This window comes from Elephas maximus, chromosome 22 (assembly GCF_024166365.1).
Source record: "Elephas maximus indicus isolate mEleMax1 chromosome 22, mEleMax1 primary haplotype, whole genome shotgun sequence".
Taxonomy (NCBI): domain Eukaryota; kingdom Metazoa; phylum Chordata; class Mammalia; order Proboscidea; family Elephantidae; genus Elephas; species Elephas maximus.
In genome coordinates, this window is record NC_064840.1 from 5,691,090 (window position 1) to 5,712,993 (window position 21,904).

Below are 21,904 nucleotides of genomic sequence, written 5' to 3' on the forward strand. Positions count from 1 at the left end.
CCCTTTCCATGAATGGTGATACAGGAAATCAGGCCTTCGCGCTGCTTACGTATGTTCCAAGCACATTTCCTCGTTCCTGAATGTTCTGCGCCTCCACCCCCTCAGGGGGGGCATGTCCGCGGTCCGGGAGGCGGCCCACTGTCAGAGACACCGCCCTTGTGAGGAGCCTGATCTTGAATGATAGCCCAAGCGTAAAGTCGCTATATGGGACCATCTGCACAGTAGCAGGTACGGTAGTCCTCGTTAGTATAGTGGTGAGTATCCCCGCCTGTCACGCGGGAGACCGGGGTTCGATTCCCCGACGGGGAGACCAGTGCACGTTTTGTGTGACAGTCCAAACGAAAATGCAGGTGTCTGGCTCGTCGATAAATATATAGGAGAATGTGTACACACGAAAATGCAGGTGTCTGGCTCGTCGATAAATAAATAGGAGAATGTGTACACCTCGCAACTGTTATTCTAACAGTAGATTAGGGCGTTGCCCCTTGCCTGGAACAAACATGTTTCATGAGTGAAAAAACCTGGGTGGGAGCTCAGTGTTGTGGCTCTGGTGGGTTAAGGAATGCCCTTTCTCCTTTTACATAAAAAAAAAAAAAAATTAGATGCTCATCTCCCGTATGCGAAAATAATTTATGGGTGGATTAAAAATGTATATATATTGTCTCGGTTATCTAGTGCTGCCATAACACAAATCCCACAAATGGATGGCTTCCACAAAGGAAAATTTATTCTCTCACAGTCTAGGACGCTAGAAGTCAGAATTCAGGGCACCAACTCCAGGGGAAGGTTTCCTGTCTCTGTGGACTCTAGGAGAAGGTCCTTGTCATCAATCAACCCCAGTCAAGGAGATTCTCAGCACAGGGACTCCGCGTCGAAAGGACTTGCTGTGCCCCCGGTACTTCTTTCTTGGTGGTATGAGGTCCCCATGTCTCTGCTCCCTTCTCTCTTTTATATCTCAAAGGAGATAGACTTAAAAACACAGCTGAATCTTTTAGATTGAGTGCTGCCTCATTAAAATAACTGCCGCTAATCCCGCCTCATTAACATCATAGACTCAGGATTTACAACACATCAGAAAATCACATCAGCTGACAAAATGGTGGAAAATCACACAATACTGGGAATCATGGCCTAACCAAGTTGACACGCAACTTTGGGAGACATAGTTCAATCCATAACATATATTCCAAAGCGAAGGCAAACTGCTCACCTCGCTGCCCTTGCTCCTCCACGCCCTCTGTACCTCTTCCAACCTCATTTTCTTTCTGTTCCTCCAACAAGCCAAGCTTGTTTCAGCCTCAGGGTCTTTCCACTAACTGTTCGCCCTGCCCAAAATGCCCTTCCTCCACATCTTAACAGGAACTTCTCAGGTCTCCCCTTTTACTGTTTCCCCACCCCAGATATTCCATCTCATTACCACGATGTATTTATCTTCTTACCATTTGCTATTGTACCACACTATCTTGTGAAGGTATTTGTTGATGGCCAGACGGTCGTTAGGTGCTCAGCAAGTATTTATTGAATAACTTCAAATAAGGAAGGACCTCCCTCCTCCCACTCCCTCATCCTGTCCCAGACAACACCGCATCCAGCCACCTACTTCCCAAAGGGAAGGGAAGCAGAGAGCCAAGGCCGGATATTGACCGTCCTGTAGGGTCGCTTTGAGTTGGAATCGACTCGATGGCAATGGGTTTGGTTTTTGTTTTGGTTGATTTCTTAATACCTCAAAGCTGAGCAGGAGCCCAAAGGCGTGGAGGCCATGTTTGGAGGCCGGATGTGAGTCACTTAGCGCCCCAAGGAAAGCCACATTCTGGTCGGTGTGTCCTCCCACAGGCCTTGGTGTGGTCAGCATCCCTGTCACACCTTAGGCTGTTCCGGCAGCTGCACCCAAAGGTGACCTTATTCTTTTGCGCAGAGAAGCAAGCTTGAGAAGATGAGCTCTGAGCCAGGAACGATTCAGTCATTCGTTTGTCTTTCGTTTACTCAACAGATATTTATTGAGCACCTACTATGGGTCAGGCACTGTGCTAGGCACTGAGGGATACACTAGTGACCAAAGCAGGCGATTTCCTTGCTTCTCTTGGGGCTGTCATTCCAGCTGCGGAGGCAGATAATGGACGAAGAAATCCGGAAATAAGCTAACAATATATAATTAGTGGTTCTGACCGTGTCGGGAGGCGTGATCAGGGAACGTTTCTCTCAGGAAGGGCCGTCGCACGTAGATGACACATTCCAGACTACCAATATCAGCCCAAACCGGCTCAAGAGCAAGGGCCGCGGGAACGACGAGGAGGAAGAAAAAAGACAACAGTGTTCCCGGTCGCCGAAATAGCTCAGTTGGGAGAGCGTTAGACTGAAGATCTAAAGGTCCCTGGTTCGATCCCGGGTTTCGGCAAGCAGTTGCCTTTTCTTTTCTTCCCCCCCCTTGCCCCTTCCTTTGCGCGAGAGAAAATCTTTTTTTTTTTTCTTTAAATATACGAAGCTGTTTCTTTCCAACTAACAAAGGGATTTAATTTTATTTTAAAAAGTCCCGAGTAGTATCCATGGGAAACCAGAGAGGATGGAAACTTTCCCCAACTCCTCATTTGGGGAAAATTTAACAAAGACAAGTTTTTCTTGGCTCCTTTTATTTCGTACATTCTTCATTAATTTTTGCTTTGCGTTTATTAGTTTCTGTTCTCTAAACTCTCACGGCTAAATCAAGAGCTGAGCAGGAAACCGACTCCTTAAAAAAAAAAAAGAAAGCCTTAAGATAATATTAAGTCGGTGTTTTAGTTGTTTTGTACAATAGTTATGTGTCTGGGCCACATGTATACCTTAAAAGGAAGGATTGAGAGCTTCTTGACGTGGCACGTCCTCGTTAGTATAGTGGTGAGTATCCCCGCCTGTCACGCGGGAGACCGGGGTTCGATTCCCCGACGGGGAGGCCGCGGGATGCGTTTTACTACTTTCCTCAACTAATTTTCTTAACTTTTAAAGAAAGAAACTCATCATTTTTCCTTGGAAGAATAAACCCAGCAACCAAGCGAAATTCGGTCTTGCGATTTTCTATTGACTTTCTGCATGTCTCAGTCACGCTCTAGTTTCTCAACGGTTAGCTACACGGTTAAAAAAAAAAAAAGACAAAATTCTCACATTTAAGCGTTTTTTTTCCATTCCTTGTAACCCCACAGCTCTGCCATAAATTTTTTGGTTTCTATAATGGTTTCCCAGAATAAAATAGTCAGCTTCTAAGGTCAGGGACTGATCAGTCTGCTGCAAATGTTTTATCTTATGTTTTGGTCTAGCCCCAATGCTGGCTCTCAGAAAATGTTTATGGGTTTGAGATGGTGAGGTGAGGTGGCTCCAAGCTGAAAAGTTTTCTTGTCTTTAATTCAGTTTCGGACTCAACTTCCTGAATACAGCTATGATCCTTCCCAGGCTCCTATTCTTTCCTTTGTTTGTTCATTTATTTTTTCACATTCATTCCACAAATATTTTCTGGGGTTTGTCTGGATTATGTGGCAGGCGTGTTGCAGGCATTGAGAATATAGCAGGGGACAAGACAGACAAGGCCTTGCCCTGCTGAGCTTGCATCTAGTGAAGGACACAGGCAGTAAACAAGCAAGTAGTATAAAGGTAGGTTTACTGTGTGATAAATGCTATGAAGAAAATCAACAACAGAGGGTTTGACACGGAAAGAGTGGGATTCGTAGGCCCCCACAGAGAGGTGGCCAGGAAGGTTTTTCTGAGGAGGTGATATTTGTGCCAGTACTTTGACAACGAGAAGAGGAAGATCTCAGGAGCAGCATCCCAAGCAGCGGGAACAGCAAGTGCAAAGGCCCTAGGTGGGAGGAACGTGGCCAGGAGGCCGTAGGTTCTGGAATGCCCTAAGGGAGAGGGGTAGGAGAGGAAGTGGGAGAAGTCAGCAGCGCCAGCCACGTGGGGGCCTTGTAAACCACGGTAAGGAGGGCGGATTTTATTCTAAGAGTTTTATGCATAATCAGGTGAGTTTTAAGCAGATCACTCTGGCTGCTGTGCAGGTGGGCAGAGAGAGGAAGCAGAGGCACCTGCTGAGCCATCCCTTGGGTTCCTCGTAAGTCATATTCATAATAACACCACCTATGGCGCCATCCTTCTGTTTCGCTGGGAGTGGGGAAGGATACCCTTCGCATGGTCTCCAACTTCTTTTGGAGGAAGTGGACAGAGGGTGCCTTCCACAGGAGCCGCATTCCGCTCACCAGAATAGGGTCAGCAAAGCATCAGTTAACCCCTGGGGTGAATATGAGTAGCAGCACCCTTTCATAAAAATAAATTAAAAAAAAAAAAAAACTGTTGCTGTTGAGTAGATCCCAACTCACAGCGATCCTATAGGACAGGGTAGAGCTGCCCCAGAGGGACTCCAAAGCTATAATGTTTACAAAAGCAGACCACCACGTCTTTCTCCCACCGAGTGGGTAGTGAATTCCAACTGCCGACCTTTACGGGTTAGCAGCCTAGCGCTTAACCGCTTCGCCACCAAACAATATTTATTATAATAATAACTCACGTATCAAAGCACTGTTCTAAATGTTTTATCTTTAACTTACTGAATTCTTACAAGGACCGTATGACTCCATTTTACAGATGAGGGAACTGAGGCCTGGAAAGTTAAGTAGTAACAGAACCGTGGCTGCCGTGTACGGAGTCAGTGCCGCCAGGAAATCTCCAGCCCTGGTGAAAAGAGGTGCAGACTCTGTTTTCTGCTCTCTCCAGGTCTCTAATCCACTCCTTCACCTCTGAATGGCCCCTTGATGAGTTGAAGGGCACTAAACCTTGTGGCTTCTCTGCTCTCTTCTCTAGTGTGCTTAATAAGCTCTCTTGAGGAAGCCAAAGTACCCAAACCCATTGCCATCCAGCCATTCCAACGCATAGCAACCCTATAGGACAGAGTAGAACTGCCCCATAGGGCTCCAAGAAGTGCCTGGTGGATTCGAACTGCCGAGCTCTAATCTAACAGCAGCCAACCACAAGGCCACCAGGGTTTCCCTCTGAAAAGCGGAGATGCTAATTCATAACGACTCTTTTCGGTAGAATACCGCCTCCTTCCTCTGAATTTAAGCCATGGTTCTGGAGTTTGGATCTATTTCTTTTTAATTTGCCCATTCTTATATTTAGCAGCATTTCTTTCGGGGAAAAAGTCTTCAAGCAGGTGTACAAACGTCAAGGTCCCTGAAAGTTGAATGGTTTTAAAGGAAGAGAAACCAGAAATTTATAAGCGGTAGTGCAATCGGGCAAAGTCAATTTATTGGAAAGAAACTCATTATCCTTTCCCCCTTTTCTGTCATGGGAGGTGCAAATGTAAGAATGGGTTGGTTTTGTTTGCTCCTTGGTTCTGGTATTGACCAGCATTTTAGCTGCAAGGCTATGAAGAACTGACTTGTTTGGGAAACATAAAATGATATAATTTGGTTTGCTTTTGTCTTAACGGCAGCTAATAATAACAACATCCAATTAAATATACAAAAATTTAATTCAGGGGTAAAAACAAAACAGGTCAAGAAGAGAGCATAGCAAAGATTTTCAAGAAAACCGTAGTTGTGGGTGGGGGTGTAGCTCAGTGGTAGAGCGCATGCTTTGCATGTAAGGCCCCGGGTTCGATCCCCGGCATCTCCAGCGGTTTGTCCTTTATTTCCATCTGTGGTTTTCTATCAGAAGTTCAACTTGAAAACACCATGGACGTCATTATCATAAATTACTTTCCCACTTCGAAATCTTTAACACTCCAAATGTATATTAGTTGGAACAGGCAGGCAAAGAGGAGTAGTTGGCAAAAAAAAAAAAAAAGGCAATAACGTAATTTGATGGTTGAAAGCACCGCAAAAATGAGTGGAATGATCAGCTGGGACTTTACTAAACGTTTCCTGGCATTGTGACAGCTGTAAAAGTCCTCTTGACTCATTTCTGGCCATCAGAGTGCGAACATGGAAGCCATTTCAAGGTCTGAGCCTTTTTGCCGACCATATCCTTTTGTGTTTTCAGTAATAGCCGTTTTTGGAGGATAGGTTAGTTATCTAGTATTGCTGTAACAGAAATACCACAAGTGGATGGCTTTAACCAACACAAATTTATTCTCTCACAATCTAGGAGGCTAGAAGTCTGAGTTCAGGGTGCCAGCTCCCGAGGAAGGCTTTCTCTCTCTGTTGACCCTGGGGTAAGGTCCTTGTCATCAATCTTTCTCTGGTCGAGGAGCTTCTCAGAGCAGGAATCCTGGGTCCAAAGGATGCGAGCCCCTCTCAGTGCTTCTTTCTTCATAGCACGAGGTTCCCCTCCTCTCTACGTGCTTCTCTCTTTTATATCTCAAAAGAGATTGACTGAAGATACAGCCTAACCCCATAGACCGAGTTTTGTCTCATTAACATACCTGCCTCTAATCCTACCTTATTAACATCATACCGAAAAGCAAAACCAAATCCACTGCCTTTGAGATTCCGACTCATACAGGATAATCACGTCAGATCACAAAATGGAGGACGACCACACAATACAGGGAATCATGGCCTAGCCAAGTTGACACACATTTTTGGGGGACACAATTCAATTCATAACAGAAGGAGAAAATTATGAATTAGTGGGTTTAGTGCAAAAACTGTTTATATTTGTACACTATCTGAAACCTGGTATATTTTAGCACTAAAATTAAAAGAGTTACTTTTATTGAAAGAAAGGATTCTATGGGAATAGTTCTTTGCTGTAATAATGAATTTCTCCCCTCTTCACATCCATTCTCTAATTTGACTTGACCTCATAGTGTTAATCATAAAAATGTCAAAACTTAGATCTGGAAGGTTCCTGAGCCCAAAGCCTTCATTTTTGAGATAAGGAAACTGAAATTCATGAAATGACTCACCAGTTAGGTGGTGGCGCATTGGTGACAGCTTGTGTCTAACAAGCTTCAGTAAAGGTTATTTCTCCCTAAATGTCAAAGTTCTGAAGGAACAAAACATTGAGGTGATTCCTAAGGCGATCAAGCCTAACACAAAACTAATCATATGCTTCTGGTTCACTTTGTATCTTGTACGTAACTGTTTCTAATAGTTAACTGAAAGGGAAAAAAAAATACCCTAAGAAGTTGGTGGTGGTAAAGTTTTGTTAGGAAATGGAGTTTTCTAGAAGAGTTGTTGAATCGTTGAGGAAAAAGAAGTTATTCAACTGTTAAATATTATCTTACATTTTAAAAAGCAAAGCCCAAATAGGTTCAATAACTTCCTGAAGTTCATAAGGTACTATTTGACAAATTTGGAGACTAAAATTTCAGTCTGATTTTCTGACTGGCGGGAGATAAAATTGGTCATTTTTAAGTTGAAAGAGTTTGTGGCCTGCCACACAATTCAAATGTACCTGTGTAAACAGGAAAATGACAAAATCCCATGGGCTTTATTTTATTTTTTTGCAAGTGTTCTAACCTGCAGATCTCCTTGACAACCTTTTTTGGTTATATAACCAATGACAAAGCAAGGCAAACTTTCCCCATCTAGCTCTCACATTTCCTCCTCTCTCTTGGGGGAAAAATGTTTGCTGACTGTTGCGTTCTCAGACAGTTTTAGGATGTTGAATCAAGTCACATACAGGGCTGTGACCTTCAGGGGATCTGAAACCTTTGGGGGAAAGGAAGAAAAGCAGACAAACGGGCACCAATCCAACTGCCCGCTCCCCACCCCCACCTTCAGGTGCAGCCAAACACCCTGGCCCTTTGTGAGCTCAGCCCATCACGTGCGCACATCTGCTAGCCAATCCTGCCCTGTTGCTGGGCTCCTGTCACTTTTCCATTGGTGCCAGCTCTGAAGCAATCTATTCTGGGATGCTTGCAAAGGATGGATCTGTGGGTGGAAAGAACTGGAAACAGATCCAATGACTAATCCTGCTTCTCGCACATTCTAGTACATTGCATTGTAGGTCAGGGGTTTTAGGTTTTAGGAACGTGACTTGATACCTGACTCCAGAGTCCAAGGGGGACATTCAGACTTTGGGCCTTGGTGGCCTTCTCAGCAAGTAGAAAAGCAGTTGTAACAACAAATCCTTCTGTAGAGCAGCGATTGTCAGTCTCAGCCCTGTTGACATTTTGGGCTGGATAATTATATGTTGTGGGAGGCTGTCCATTTTAGAATGTTTAGCAACATCCCTGGCCTCTCCCCACTAGATGCTGGTAGCATTCCATAACCCACAATTGTGACAATCAAAAATGTCTCTAGACATTGTCAAATGCCCCGTGGGGGACAATATTGCTCCTGGCTGAGGCCTACTGCTCTAGGAAACCACCCACCTCTTTAGGGAGGCCATTGCTGTCCCCTAAGCTCCTTCTCCCCAACTTCAGGGTCCTCAGGGAAATGTTTACTTCTTGTTTGTTTCAACGATAACCCACTCTCGGACTTAAAGTTAGGGAATACGGGGGTGTTTCAGAGATTTTTTCTGCTGGAGACAATAAGTACCCTCCCAACTAACAGGAACTTTATTTTCTTTGTGGAGGTAACCCTTGGCCTAATCCTTTCCTCCTCTTTCTTTTTTCCTCTTTGCCTTCTCTTCCTCCTCTTCTCTCTCCCCTGCCTCTGAAATCAGGGATGTTTTTCTCTGTACCTTTTGACTCTGAAGATAACCATGTCACATAGCTCGTGACTCAGCCTTTAAGCAACAAGAATTACAAGACTTGCAACAGCCAAAAGCAAACAGGGTGTGGTTTGAAGCAGGGCCTGGTCACCTTAGAAAGAATCTGTTTTTCGTTCCTTTAACCGAAATTTAAAGAGAAATAACCTCATAGCGAACCTCAACTTTTTGTTTCTTTAACGTCTCTTTCCAGAAATTTAGAGAGAAATAACCTTCACAGAACTCTGTATTGGAAGGCATTGAAAATGGCATTCCATTCTTTATAACTCATTTTTAATTTTCCAGTAACACATTACTTCATTGTCTTGGAAAAATGCTTAAAATTACAGAGGTTAAAATCTATTTTGAACAGCACTCAGATCTTTTGTGTTTTCATAAATACATACACAGGCAACCATAAAAAATATATATAGCATTTGTTTTGGTTTGATTAAAATTTTAAGTGTGTTTAAAAATAACATCTGTAACTTAAAACAGGAATGTATTCTATTCCTGATAGCAGAAAAATTTTTTCAGTCAGCTGGCTCTTCTGTCTCTTGACTTTTTTAAGGTTAGAAATTAAAATACGCACATTTGTAGATGCAGGGAGTATTTCTAGAAGAATCCAGATGGAACGGTGGCCAGACAATTGAGGGGAAAGAGGTAGATTTCACTGTGAACTTATAAAAACCTGTTCTGAATTCTCACCGTGTTAATATATTTTAAAACAGTTAAAAAATAAGCTGAAGAAGTGACATAGAGATCATAAAAATAAAAATCTGGGCTGGTGATCGTTTTTCTTCTCTTGTATAAAAATGGAATTTGCCTGTGGAAGTAAATTTCATACTCTGGATATTTAAATTTTTTTTCCCAAAAATATACAAGGCTGAGACTCAATTGGTGTCAAATTTTAAAATGAGTCCTAACTGCGTTCGATTTCTGAGCTGAACTGAACATCAACAGAAGTGAAATTTCGAACGCCTCTTGTTTACAGTGAAGTGCAACCTTTACAAAAACCCAAGGCCCCAGCGAATAAACAGGAAGCTAAAGAACAGCCTAGAAATTTCTGTGTGTCAGCTTTCAATTCCAGCGCAAATAATTAAAAAAAAACTGTGGGATTTCCTTTCTTTTTCCTAATTCAATCCAGGCACGCACATTCATTTCTCCATTGGAAAACTGTTTCGTTTGTTTTTGAAGATTTCCTGTCCTTAGGACCAGACTTTAGTTGAGGCCTGGATTTTGGCCTTGGCCTTTGTCCTGGCCCAGAGGCTGGGCCGCAAATCTGAGATTTGTCGAGTCATTCGCCTTGTCCCCGTGCCAGCTCCGTGGGGGGTGGGCAGGGCCGCCTCAGCAGGGGTGCTGGGAACCCAGGGGACCCTCACGACAGGCCTTGGTGGTGGGGGGACACAGTGAAACAAACACTATAATTATTTCAAATGTGAACCAAAATAACGACCCCTGGCTTCGGATGGGGGCGGGGCGCGCCAGAGGGGAGGCGGACCCAGACTGAGGCGCTCGGCCCGAACCTGTCGCCCGCCAAGAGCTGGTGTCGCCAACGGCGGGGACGGTTGCTGTGGGGAGGGGGGGCGTCGGGGTCGGGCTACCGGCCACGGAGGCCCACCCGCTCCGGACACCCAGGCGGCTCCGCGCCGGGTTTTCGCGCCGCCGCGAGCCGCCCCCACCCGGCACCCGCTCCCTCTCCCTTCCCCCAAGGCGTGATGCGGTCACGTTCGGTCGCAGCGCACTGTGTACGCGCTGATTCCTCCGCCAGGCCCCTCGGGACGGTGATCCGCTGCCCACCCGACCCAGCCCGAAAGCCCCAGTCTTGACAGGAGAGCATTTTATGAGGGGACTTGGATGAGTTTGGGGTCTAGTTTTCTTTCTAGGTTGCCAAAGGGGCTGGGTAAAATAGTTCCTTCTCGGCGTTTCTGCGGAGGAATCTCCCTGGGGCGGAGGCCTGCTATGACTATATAAAGAAGCGCCGGGTGTGGTGCAGGGACGTCCGTCGAGGTCGGTGTTCGTTTCTGTTTCTCTTTGCGTTCTCTGTTTCCACAGCCGCTTGGTGAGTAGGATCCTGCTATGCTGGCCCGGGAGCCTCGGGGCCGTCCGGCTGCGAGGGGTGGGGGACAGACAGTGCTGCTCGCTGCGGGCGAAGGGCAGCCGGGGCTTTTAGTCTCCTGGGTCCTGCAGCAGGGTGGCCGTGAGGGGGACGAACGCCGCAAAATGGCGGTCGCTTCTGACTGAAAGGTCGGAGAGAGGAAACTGAGGGAGGGAAGGTTGTGAGGGGAGAGAAGCGCCAGGCCGCCCCCAGGGCTCAGCGGAGGGAGAGCGAAGCTCAGGTGGGCGTGAGCTTAGGCTTCTGTCGGGCGGGCTTGGGCAGGGGAACCTGACGTTGGCGTCTGAGTTTTGGGGAGTGACTGGGAGTAAAGGCCGGGTTGCCGGCCGCCGTGGCCGTGGCCAGCTCTGCACCTCAGCCCCCGCCGGAGAGGGAGCCCGCGGCCGCAGCGCTGGAGCGTGACGTCACCCGCTCTGTTCGGCGCACAGTCTGGGGTGGGGCCGCCTGCCCGTAAATGTGTGGGGGAGCTTTGTGGCAGTCACGGGGCGACGCAGAGTGTGGGCCTGGGGGAGCCCCTGCTGAATCGACGGGGGACAGACGTTCTGGCGGGGGAGGCTGCCGAGTTTCTACGGTCAGGGTGCCTGCCAGCCTGCCTTCGTGAGGGGCTAAAATCTGGGGTTTCAGGTGATTTGTCATATCTGTTAGGTTTGTCACTGGTTATATCGTGAAGTTTTTTGGGAGAGAATTGTTTTGTTTTTTTTGGTCTAGTAAAAAATTGTTATTTTTTGGGTTAGGAACGTAGTGACGTTTGAATTACCTGCTAAAGTTTTGGGTCCTTTGTTTCTTTCTGTTCTCAGACAATGCAGATCTTTGTGAAAACCTTAACGGGTAAAACCATCACCCTTGAGGTAGAGCCCAGTGACACCATCGAGAATGTCAAGGCAAAGATCCAAGACAAGGAAGGCATCCCTCCTGACCAGCAGAGGCTCATCTTTGCCGGGAAACAGCTGGAAGACGGACGTACCCTGTCTGACTACAACATCCAGAAGGAGTCCACTCTGCACCTGGTTCTCCGTCTGAGAGGGGGAATGCAGATCTTCGTGAAGACCTTGACCGGTAAGACCATTACCCTTGAAGTAGAGCCCAGCGACACCATTGAGAATGTCAAGGCAAAGATCCAAGACAAGGAAGGCATCCCTCCTGACCAGCAGAGGCTGATCTTTGCCGGGAAACAGCTGGAAGATGGACGTACTTTGTCTGACTACAACATCCAGAAGGAGTCCACTCTGCACCTGGTTCTCCGTCTGAGAGGGGGAATGCAGATCTTCGTGAAGACCTTGACCGGTAAGACCATCACCCTTGAAGTAGAGCCCAGCGACACCATTGAGAATGTCAAGGCAAAGATCCAAGACAAGGAAGGCATCCCTCCTGACCAGCAGAGGTTGATCTTTGCCGGGAAACAGCTGGAAGACGGACGTACCCTGTCTGACTACAACATCCAGAAGGAGTCCACTCTGCACCTGGTTCTCCGTCTGAGAGGGGGAATGCAGATCTTCGTGAAGACCTTGACCGGTAAGACCATCACCCTTGAGGTAGAGCCCAGCGACACCATTGAGAATGTCAAGGCAAAGATCCAAGACAAGGAAGGCATCCCTCCTGACCAGCAGAGGCTGATTTTTGCCGGGAAACAGCTGGAAGATGGACGTACTTTGTCTGACTACAACATCCAGAAGGAGTCCACTCTGCACCTGGTTCTCCGTCTGAGAGGGGGAATGCAGATCTTCGTGAAGACCTTGACCGGTAAGACCATCACCCTTGAGGTAGAGCCCAGTGACACCATCGAGAATGTCAAGGCAAAGATCCAAGACAAGGAAGGCATCCCTCCTGACCAGCAGAGGCTGATCTTTGCCGGGAAACAGTTGGAAGACGGACGTACCCTGTCTGACTACAACATCCAGAAAGAGTCCACTCTGCACCTGGTCCTCCGTCTGAGAGGGGGAATGCAGATCTTCGTGAAGACCTTGACTGGGAAGACCATTACCCTTGAGGTAGAGCCCAGCGACACCATTGAGAATGTCAAGGCAAAGATCCAAGACAAGGAAGGCATCCCTCCTGACCAGCAGAGATTGATCTTTGCTGGGAAACAGCTGGAAGATGGACGTACCCTGTCAGACTACAACATCCAGAAGGAATCCACTCTGCACTTGGTACTTCGGCTCAGAGGTGGAATGCAGATCTTTGTGAAGACCTTGACTGGTAAGACAATCACCCTTGAAGTAGAGCCCAGCGACACCATTGAGAATGTCAAGGCAAAGATCCAAGACAAGGAAGGCATCCCTCCTGACCAGCAGAGGTTGATCTTTGCCGGGAAACAGCTGGAAGATGGACGTACCCTGTCTGACTACAACATCCAGAAAGAGTCCACTCTGCACCTGGTCCTCCGTCTGAGAGGGGGAATGCAGATCTTCGTGAAGACCTTGACTGGGAAGACCATTACCCTTGAGGTAGAGCCCAGCGACACCATCGAGAATGTCAAGGCAAAGATCCAAGACAAGGAAGGCATCCCTCCTGACCAGCAGAGGTTGATCTTTGCCGGGAAACAGCTGGAAGATGGACGTACTCTGTCTGACTACAACATCCAGAAAGAGTCCACTCTGCATCTGGTCCTGCGCTTGAGGGGAGGTGTTTAAGTTGTTCCCCCTTTTCTCTTAAGCTTTCAAGAAATTTCATTGCACTTTTCTTTGAATAAAGTTGTTGCATTCCAAAATACTGTTCTTTATTTTTAGTGCTAAGTCACGTTCCTTTGGGGCTTGGTTGGGGAATTAAGGTTTACGGTTTTTGAAGTGTTCAAGTGGGAACCTTGAGGAGGTGAGATGTTGGCCTTGAAACATGACCTCAATACATAAATTAAGTGGATGGCTAGAAATAAAAACTAGTGTATTGGGAGGTTTTTCCATATGTACACTAACATGGAGATTTACTTACAAGCTGTTGACTTTAAAAAACACTGGTGTGGGGGTGATGCAGGGAACCTGAGAATGGGGAAAGTTATGGGAAGATCAAAAAAGAGGTATTTAAATGGGCTAGGAATGGTGGTGGGAAGGAGCTACAGAAAATCAGCTTTGATACATAAGACAGCTCTACATAAATTCACACTGAGCTGTAAAAGTCATGATTTGGTCAGATTTAAAGTGGGGTGTATTCAACAAGGTATACTGATTAAACATGTTAGAAAGTTCAGAGGAATTGGGTAATTCGAGAATGAAAACTTTCAGTTAAATTACTGCTGGGATAAACTCGTCAAGATGGAACTTAGGATATGGTGTGACGACTACATGTGAAGGGTCTAACTATTTTGATAATTTAGGAATATTACAAGGTGGTGGGTGAAGGAGTTAGGTTTTGGGCTGCACAAATGTACGGTAGTGGTATCTGCCCCACCAAGTCAACATTTGAACATGGGATGGTGCTTGTAAGGAATTAGCTGTCTATCATACTGAGAACTGGAGTTGAGAGTTGTAGGGAAGCTGGCTTAGTAAAGAGCTGGCACTAGGCAGTGGGCACTCCAAAAATCATCCAGAGGCCTGTTCAAGGACCTGAAGGAAGTTTTTGACAAAAAGCACACCCTCTCCATAATCTCTGTGGTACAGGGAATTTTGTGCTGTTGAATTCTAAGAAAATACTAAACCCTGTGCCTCAGTTTACAGGAAAATGGGCGCCATTTGTGAAATCCGTTAATCCTATGCGTGTTGACAAGTGGCAGTTTATCACTTTTGACGAAAGTTACTCACTGAATTTCTGTAAGAACCCTGTGCAGTCAGCACATTGCAAGAAACATGACCAGAACCCTAGGAGCTCCACCACCTGTGATCAATCCCTATTGCTACAGTAGGGACTTGTTCTGTGGGGAGTATGTAAACTGTCATAGGGTAGAAAAAATTAAATCTAGGCCTTTTAAGTGTATAGGTATTGCAAGTTTCTAAGTGCTGATTAGCGAGTATCTCTTGAAAAGGGTTCAAAATTAGACCCAGAAATCGAGTAAAGCGCTTCAGTGCCTCGTAATGCTGGGTCATCTCAGTGTTCCAACTGGGTGCGTCGTAGATGATATGGATCTTCCATGCTTGCTGAGAGCTGAGCCTGGTACTGGAGCACCTGGGCATCAGTCTTACCGACTGCGATGTAGGGTTTGCAGGTGGGGATGCTTACTGGAAACTGAAGATCATCCCTTGGCTATTGCAAACTACAAATTTTCTGGGAAGTAATTATAGGGGCTATACGAGCACATTAATACATGTATTGATACAGGAAGTTAAAATTCCAAGTTCACTGACAGGAAAAAATAGGAGTGTATTTGCCTCTTAAATGTTCCTAGTCATTATACATAGAAGTTTATGAAGTCAAAAAGTAATAGTAATCCACCGAAGTTCCTAACCAATTGCATGTTTCCCCTTTCCAGAAAAGAGAGAACTGCTTTTGACAGATTGGTTGTATTCTTTCAGACTTTTACCCTGTGCGATAAACGCATGCAAAAATAGGGCCATTTTCAACATGCTTTTTGTTTCCGACAGGCAGTTATGGACATCTTTCCATGTCGGTTCATATAGACCTATTTCAGTCTTTTTTCTTTAATATTCTTGCTAGTATTCTGTTGTATGCATGGTGCGAGTAGTTTAGCCTGTCCACCAAACATTTGTTTCCAGGTTTTTGGTATTACAGTAGTACCGCAAAGTACTTATACAACTGTCTTTTGCGTACTAATACGACTTTTTGTATACTACTACATGCACACTCTTCTAGCCACACTCTGAGGGGTAGATTACTAAAATTGTAACTGCTGAGTTACAGGAGTCACACTATCATACTGTTTTATTTGGACTTTTAAAAATGCAAAATGCAGGGTTTTTAAAGGGGAACTTGACAATGCAAAATCTTTTTATAAAATCCTTTTAAGAACACACTTTAATGATTTTTAAAGGATAGCATAAATACAAGGGTTCTCTTCAATGAGATTTGGGGATAATTAAAAACGGCCAATTTTAGAAAATATTTTTGTAATTCACGATTATTGTTCCATTTCTTTTCTAATTAAATTTTTTGAATAGGTAATACTTTTCACTCATTTACAAACATTTAAAAGTTTTTTTAAACAGTGTATAATGAAAAGTGGCCCATCTCTGTCCCCCACCTACCCAGTTTCCCCATGCTTGTATTTACTTTCGGAGTTTCTCTATGCATATACAAGCAATAATATATGTTAACACCCTTCACACAAAAGTAGGGTACTGGTGTGTTCAGCCTGTCCTGCGCCTTCCTTTCTTCACTTTATATCTTCTATAGTTTTAACAGTTCTTTAACATCCTTTCATTTTGTATAAAGGGAAAAGGTCTTTTGTGTCATTTTCTCAAGGATAAAGAAAACTATCAGGGCAACAGAGTTCCTAGTGAACATTTAGGGGCCCCCCCAAGCAGTAAATACGTGTCAGGCGCTATAGTGATGTGATGATGAGTGAGAACATGTTTCTGCCATCAAGGTCTAGTCAGAGGACAGAGATGCTGGACTTTTTTAGTCTCACTGAGTGGTTGGTAAATCTGAAGGCATCTCCAAGTTTGGTTTCACACTTGAGTGCTAAGTAAGGATTCAGTAACATAGGCGTGGTCGTGTGAGTCAAATAAATCTGAAGAAAAGTGCGTTGTATTTATTTAAAGCAGTGTTCCTTTTACGTATTTTTCTTTCTGAAGGCACAACAAAATCCTCACCAAAAAAAAAAAAAAAAAAAGCTATTATAAATACGCAACTTCCACAGGTATGTTATTCAGAAATTGGCAGGCGTCTTTCAATTAGTGAGTGGGCCAGCCAACTTAGCCTGCAGTGCTTCCACCTGCAGGAAGAGGGGGCTACCGGGACAGACTTTGGTTTTAGTCGTGAAGCCTGCAGCGCCCCCAAGCGGTTGTAGCGTGCTTTTATCTCTGCTTCTAAAGGCTGGTTTACTCATCAGTAAAAGTTGTTTACTGTCCCCCCAAACGCCTTTTACTTCCTTTTTTTGCGTAGAATGAGCTGCTCTTCTAGTCTGGCAGCCCTCTCTCCATCCCAGCTGGAATTACTCCATAAAACCTATTGTAAGTAACAATTGTTCAGTGAAGACCCTCATCTTGTCATACTCCTTCAAATGCTTTCTTCCCTGCTTTCCTCAGCTGCTGGTCAAACACTTTCTTTTTCCCATGTTCTCCCTGGCATTTGCCACCTCCTTCCTTCACTCAAGCTGTTCCCTCTTTCTAAAATGCCACCACCCCCATCTCAACAAATCAAGTCCTACCTGAGGTCAGGACCTAATTCAAAAATTCCACAAAGCCTTCCACAACCATCCCAACTAGATACATGTCTTCCCTGAAATCTCATAGCTCTTTCTATTTTGTATTGAAGCTCTTTATTCGAATGACTTAGCTCTGTTCCTTTATTTCACAATAACCCCTAATTACACGCCTCAGCAGGAGCTATTTGAGACTGTCAGGTTGAATGGGAGAGGTTTGAGACCCGACTTGTGATCAGATGGTCAAGAGAGGCCTTTCTGAGGAGAGATTATTTAAGCCGAGTCCTGAAAGGTGAGCTGGAGGTAGCTTTGGAAAAGGTGGGGCAGCAGAAAATAGTGCAGGAGCCCTGGTCCTGGGAAAGAGTTTGGCATACTTGAGAGAAAGGAGACCAGCATGGCCTAAATTGTAGTAAGCAGGCTGGGAGATGGGGCTGGAAGGCTTACGGCAAATACTGAATGCTTGGTCTGGAGTAGGGCCCAGGCATCAGCGTTAAAAAAAAATTCTGCTGAATCTAATTTGCCACCAGGATTGGAAACCACTGTTTTTATTAAAGAGTTATTGTCACTAAATGGGTGAAATGCTTTTTAAATGAACCAGTGCCTAAGAATAGTCCTAAGGAATACCAAAAAAACAAACCCACTGGCATTGAGTCTATTCCAACTCATAGTGACCTATAAAAAAAAAAAAAGAGTAAAACTGCCCTATAGAGTTTCCAAGATGTGCGTGGTGGATTTGAACTGCTGACCTTTTGGTTAACAGCTGTAGCTCTTAACCGCTGCGCCACCACAGTTTAAATCAGGTCCACTTCGTCCTGGTTAGAACCCTTGCTGAGAATTTGCATTTCCACCCCAGATATACTGAATCAGAATCTACATTTGAACAAGATCCCCAGGTAATTCTTATGTTTGAGGAATTTTGAGAACCACTGCTCTACTGGTGGTTCTCAGAATTGGTCCCTAACCAGCAGCATTAGCTTCGCCTGGGAACTTGTTGGAAATGCAAATTCTCAGCAAGAGTTCAAACCAGAACGAACCGGTTCGAAGCCCTGCTTCAAACACATTAAAAAATAGTAAATTTAACCACTACCAGCTACCATTTGGGATCTTATTTTTAGCAAGTGTAGTTACCCATTTAATTAAAGCTTTACTGAATCCCTGCTATATCAGTTAGGGTGCTTCCAGCTTCAGTAAGAAAACTTAACCCAACTGGCCTAAGCAATAGGGAAATAGATTCTCTTGGTAACGAGTGCTAGGTCAGGTTCTGCCTTCACTTTTCTGTGATTCCCTAATTTCTGACCTTCTCTGGGTATGTGGCCTTTTTTTCTCAGGTTGAAGGCAAGGTAACGCAGCAGTTCCAGCCATCACATGTTCCAGGGAAATGAAAGGTAACATCTCTTTCTTGTGACTCTTATTAACCAAACCAAACCAACTGCTGTCCAGTTGATCCCAACTCATGGTGACCCCATGTGTTTTAGAGTAGAACTGTGCTCCATAGGGTTTTCAATGGCTAAGATCTTTGGGACGTAGATGGCCAGGCATTTCTTCTGAGCTGCCTCTAGGTGGACTCAAACCTCCAGCCTTTCAGTTAGTAGCCATACACTTTACCTTTTGTGTCACCCAGGGACTCTGTGACTCTTACTAGGAGCAAGAAAATCTTTCCCAGGAGTCCCCTTGAGCAGACTTGTCTTCATTGTCCAGAATTGGGTCACATGCCCATTTTTTGTTGTTGAAATTGTATAAGCTTTTTTTTTAGTGCTATTTTTCCTCTTGTATTTAGAATACAAGTTTTAGGACAGGGAACAGATTCAGACACACACCTCTCTTCCTCAGAGATGGTCATAGAAAAACAGGACATATTTATAAACCGTCAGATTGATCTTAAAATGTGTAGAAAACCCCGAACTCCAGGGAGTAAAGGGTGAAGCTGGTTAGGATAGACTGCGGCAGGGGAATGACCAGTTTGAATGTGGGCAGGAGGGTGCAGGGAGGCGCGGCTCGGGCATCTGTGTTGGCCAGTGTGTAAAGGTCAGCATTTCCATTAAGGCCCATCTCACAAGCAAGTGTCCTGCCTTGGGTGTGATACCTGTAGGAAGTCCACCCTTTCACCTGTTTCCCCTCCCGGCATTGTTGGGGGCTTCAGAGGAATGCTCTCACCGCCCACAAATCTGTGCAAGTAGTCACTTGTCACTCCTGCCCCAGGAGATTCTGCCAGGGACCTCTTGCCGTCCTGTGCATGGCTTCCCTGGGCTGCTGCTACTCTCTCTGTGTTGCCTCAGGTGCCCAGGCTCTTTCCTCAGCTCCCCAAATTGCAGCCAAGTCCGGGCTGTGAGGTTTTTTTTCAGCCAGGCACAGGGGTCCTCCAGGGAAATCGCAGCATAGAGAGGTTGCTGCAGGTGTTAATGCTTCTTCCCTGGGAGACCCTGGTGGGCTTTCTCTCCCTGGCCCTGACCTGGCATCCTTCCTTGTCTCTGGTGGACTTTGGGCTACCTCCTCCACAGCCGGAGTCAAACCCCATGCCTTTCTCTGGGTCCCAGTGTAAAGAAAAAAAATGATCTCATACCCAGACGACAGCATCATACCCTCTCAGACACGGAATTCCACCCACAAGGAAGACAAAGCCGACATGAGTTTGCAGGAATGTTAGCTTCTTGGACTTCACATTTCATTCCAGGATACAATTTTGGCTTTTCCTTTGGGCCGAAACACTCACTGAAGTATTTTCCCCAAAGAAGAGTTGTCTTTCGTCAGTGACAAGTTAGAAAAAAGGCTGAAAACTTTCAAATAACAGCTTCCGGACAAGCAGCAAACGCTTATTTTTAAACCATCTGCCCGTGATGGAATGAGAGGACCCATGAGTGACCAAGGCTACCTGTTTTGTCTTTTGCGGGTGGGATCAGCGTCCCTGAGTCAAAGAGACATGAGGAGAATTGTTAAGCAGAATTGAGAATCTTCAAGAAAGAGAGGACAGGTGGGACAGTTGCTGAGTAGGTAGCCAGCCGTGTCTCCTACACCTGTGCTCGCTATTACCTACTGTGAGTACCTGTTGTGTTAGCTATATAATGCTGTGTAATAAATTACCTCAAAACTTAGCACCTTACGCACAAAGATTTTGAGGGTCTGGAATTCAAGTGTGGCTTAACTGGGTGGATTGGGCTTGGGTCTCTTGCAGTCTCACCTGAAGGCTTGACTGGGGCCGGAGGATCTGCTGCCAAGATGGCTCCCCTGCATGACTGGCAAGATGATGCCGACTGTTGGTACCTCTCAATGGTGCTGCTTGAGTGACCTCAAGACACGGCAGCTCGCTTGCCCAGAGTGAGTAATTTAAGCAAGCACAAGGTGGAAGACGCTATGTTTTTTACGACCAGCCTTGAAAGTCACATACCTACATTTCTGCATTATCCAATTGCTTACACAGGCCAGCCCAGCTCAGTGTGGGAGAGACCACACGACTACGTGACTATCAGGAGGTGGGAATGTTGCTGTCATTTTGGAGGGTGGGCACCAAACCTGCATTGAGCTCCTGACGTATTATTATTATTTGATCCTGTCCAAAATCAATGAAGACACTCTCACGTTGTCTTGGTCTTTTAGCATCTTCTTTCAAACAGACGTTATAACTTTTTAAATCAAAGTTAACTGCTTTTGTTTAAAAAAAATTCTTGTTTGAGACCTTAAAATTTTTTTTACCCAATACATGAAAATTATTGACTTAAATTTAACTAGTTAAAAATTTATAAAAATGTAACTCGTCAAGTGCTACCCAACTCAACTCTGATTTCGGGAATTATATTTAAGGTGGATACATTTTACCACATGACATAATATGAAAGGTTTAATATTTGGCTGTGGCAACCAAAGCAAGAACGTCTGGGGCCCACAAAGGGCTTAAAATGGCCCTGCTCTTGCTTTTTTTTTTTTCCTTTTTAAAGTGTATTTTAAAACAGATTGGAATTTTTTCTTCAAACGTTTTCTGGCCAAAAGAGAAATCTGAAACTTTTGGGAATAAATTGTCTGTGGCATCCACATGATAATTCTGGATGGAAGGGATGAAAAAGAATTACTGGACAACAGATCACTTGAGACACTGCTGTTTCCCTGGCACATAGCCGCATTTATTAAGTGTGGGATATAGCCTGTATGGGCTTGTCATTAGTAGTCCTCAAGACAAGATAGTTATAAACGAAAAAAAAAAAAAAAAAGCCCATTACAGTCGAGTTGATTCTGACTCATAGCAACCCTGTAGGATCTTTAAATGATTCCTACTGAGCCTCCTAATTTGCTTGAAAAAAAAAAAAAACAAAGCTAGATTAAGAGCCGTGTTCTTCTATTAGGCCTAGAACTAGAAGACGGAAACAAAACACTGTGTTCTACCCTGAGATGGGTACTCTGCATCTGTCGGGGCAATTAGTAAAATGGCTGGGTTTTATGATCCAAGGCTTTGAATGAATAGTAAAGAGGCTTTTACATGAATAGTAAATTAATAGTAATAAGTAATGTTTTCACCCCTAAATACTTCAGCTTGGCTCTCCTAAGAAGGACATTCTCTTGTATCACCACGATGCTATTACCACATTTAATAAAAGTTCATCCCATAATTTTATCTAAAGCATGTCTGTTGTAGGTGGTTTATCTTTTGAGCCAGGATCCAATAAAGATTGATGCTTTGTCTGAGTTATTCTATCACTTTTGTCTCTTAATCTAGAGTAATCCCCTGCCTTTTTTATTTCCCGTGACATTGGCGTTTTGAAGGATCCAGACCAGCTGCCTTAAGAAATATGCCACATTCTGGATTTCTCTGCTTGTTTCCTCGTGGGTGTGTGTCAGTTTGAAAGGTATAACATACAGTAGAAAGCGCTTATCTTCTCTTGATTTGCACTCCCTTCTCCACCTGTCCCTCCCTTTGTCTTTTCCCACTCAGGTAATATCTCTGCCATGTTTTCATG

At 44.9% G+C, this 21,904-nt stretch overlaps 1 protein-coding gene, 1 long non-coding RNA gene and 4 other non-coding genes across 7 annotated transcripts; all 6 read left to right on the forward strand.

Annotated features, from left to right (window-relative positions):
• The first annotated feature begins 53 nt into the window (after nt 1–53).
• Nucleotides 54–20,513, forward strand: LOC126066129 (uncharacterized). Its single transcript, XR_007515002.1, has 4 exons — nt 54–228; nt 740–895; nt 18,290–18,346; nt 20,131–20,513. It is a non-coding gene; the product is annotated as an uncharacterized LOC126066129 (long non-coding RNA).
• TRNAD-GUC (transfer RNA aspartic acid (anticodon GUC)) lies at nt 238–309 on the forward strand. The gene has a single exon. It is a non-coding gene; the product is annotated as a tRNA-Asp (tRNA).
• On the forward strand, nt 2,323–2,395 carry TRNAF-GAA (transfer RNA phenylalanine (anticodon GAA)). The gene has a single exon. It is a non-coding gene; the product is annotated as a tRNA-Phe (tRNA).
• TRNAD-GUC (transfer RNA aspartic acid (anticodon GUC)) lies at nt 2,855–2,926 on the forward strand. Its single transcript has one exon. It is a non-coding gene; the product is annotated as a tRNA-Asp (tRNA).
• TRNAA-UGC (transfer RNA alanine (anticodon UGC)) lies at nt 5,565–5,634 on the forward strand. The gene has a single exon. It is a non-coding gene; the product is annotated as a tRNA-Ala (tRNA).
• Nucleotides 10,553–13,423, forward strand: UBC (ubiquitin C). 2 transcript variants are annotated; one of them, XM_049867011.1, is made up of 3 exons: nt 10,553–10,660; nt 11,512–12,474; nt 12,703–13,423. In XM_049867011.1, the coding sequence occupies exons 2-3, from the start codon at nt 11,515–11,517 to the stop codon at nt 13,342–13,344; spliced, it is 1,602 nt and encodes a 533-aa protein (XP_049722968.1). In that variant the 5' UTR covers nt 10,553–10,660; nt 11,512–11,514; the 3' UTR covers nt 13,345–13,423. The 2 variants fall into 2 exon arrangements, with proteins under 2 accessions (XP_049722968.1, XP_049722967.1); XM_049867010.1 differs by having other exon boundaries at nt 11,512–13,423.
• Nucleotides 20,514–21,904: the final 1,391 nt, after the last annotated feature.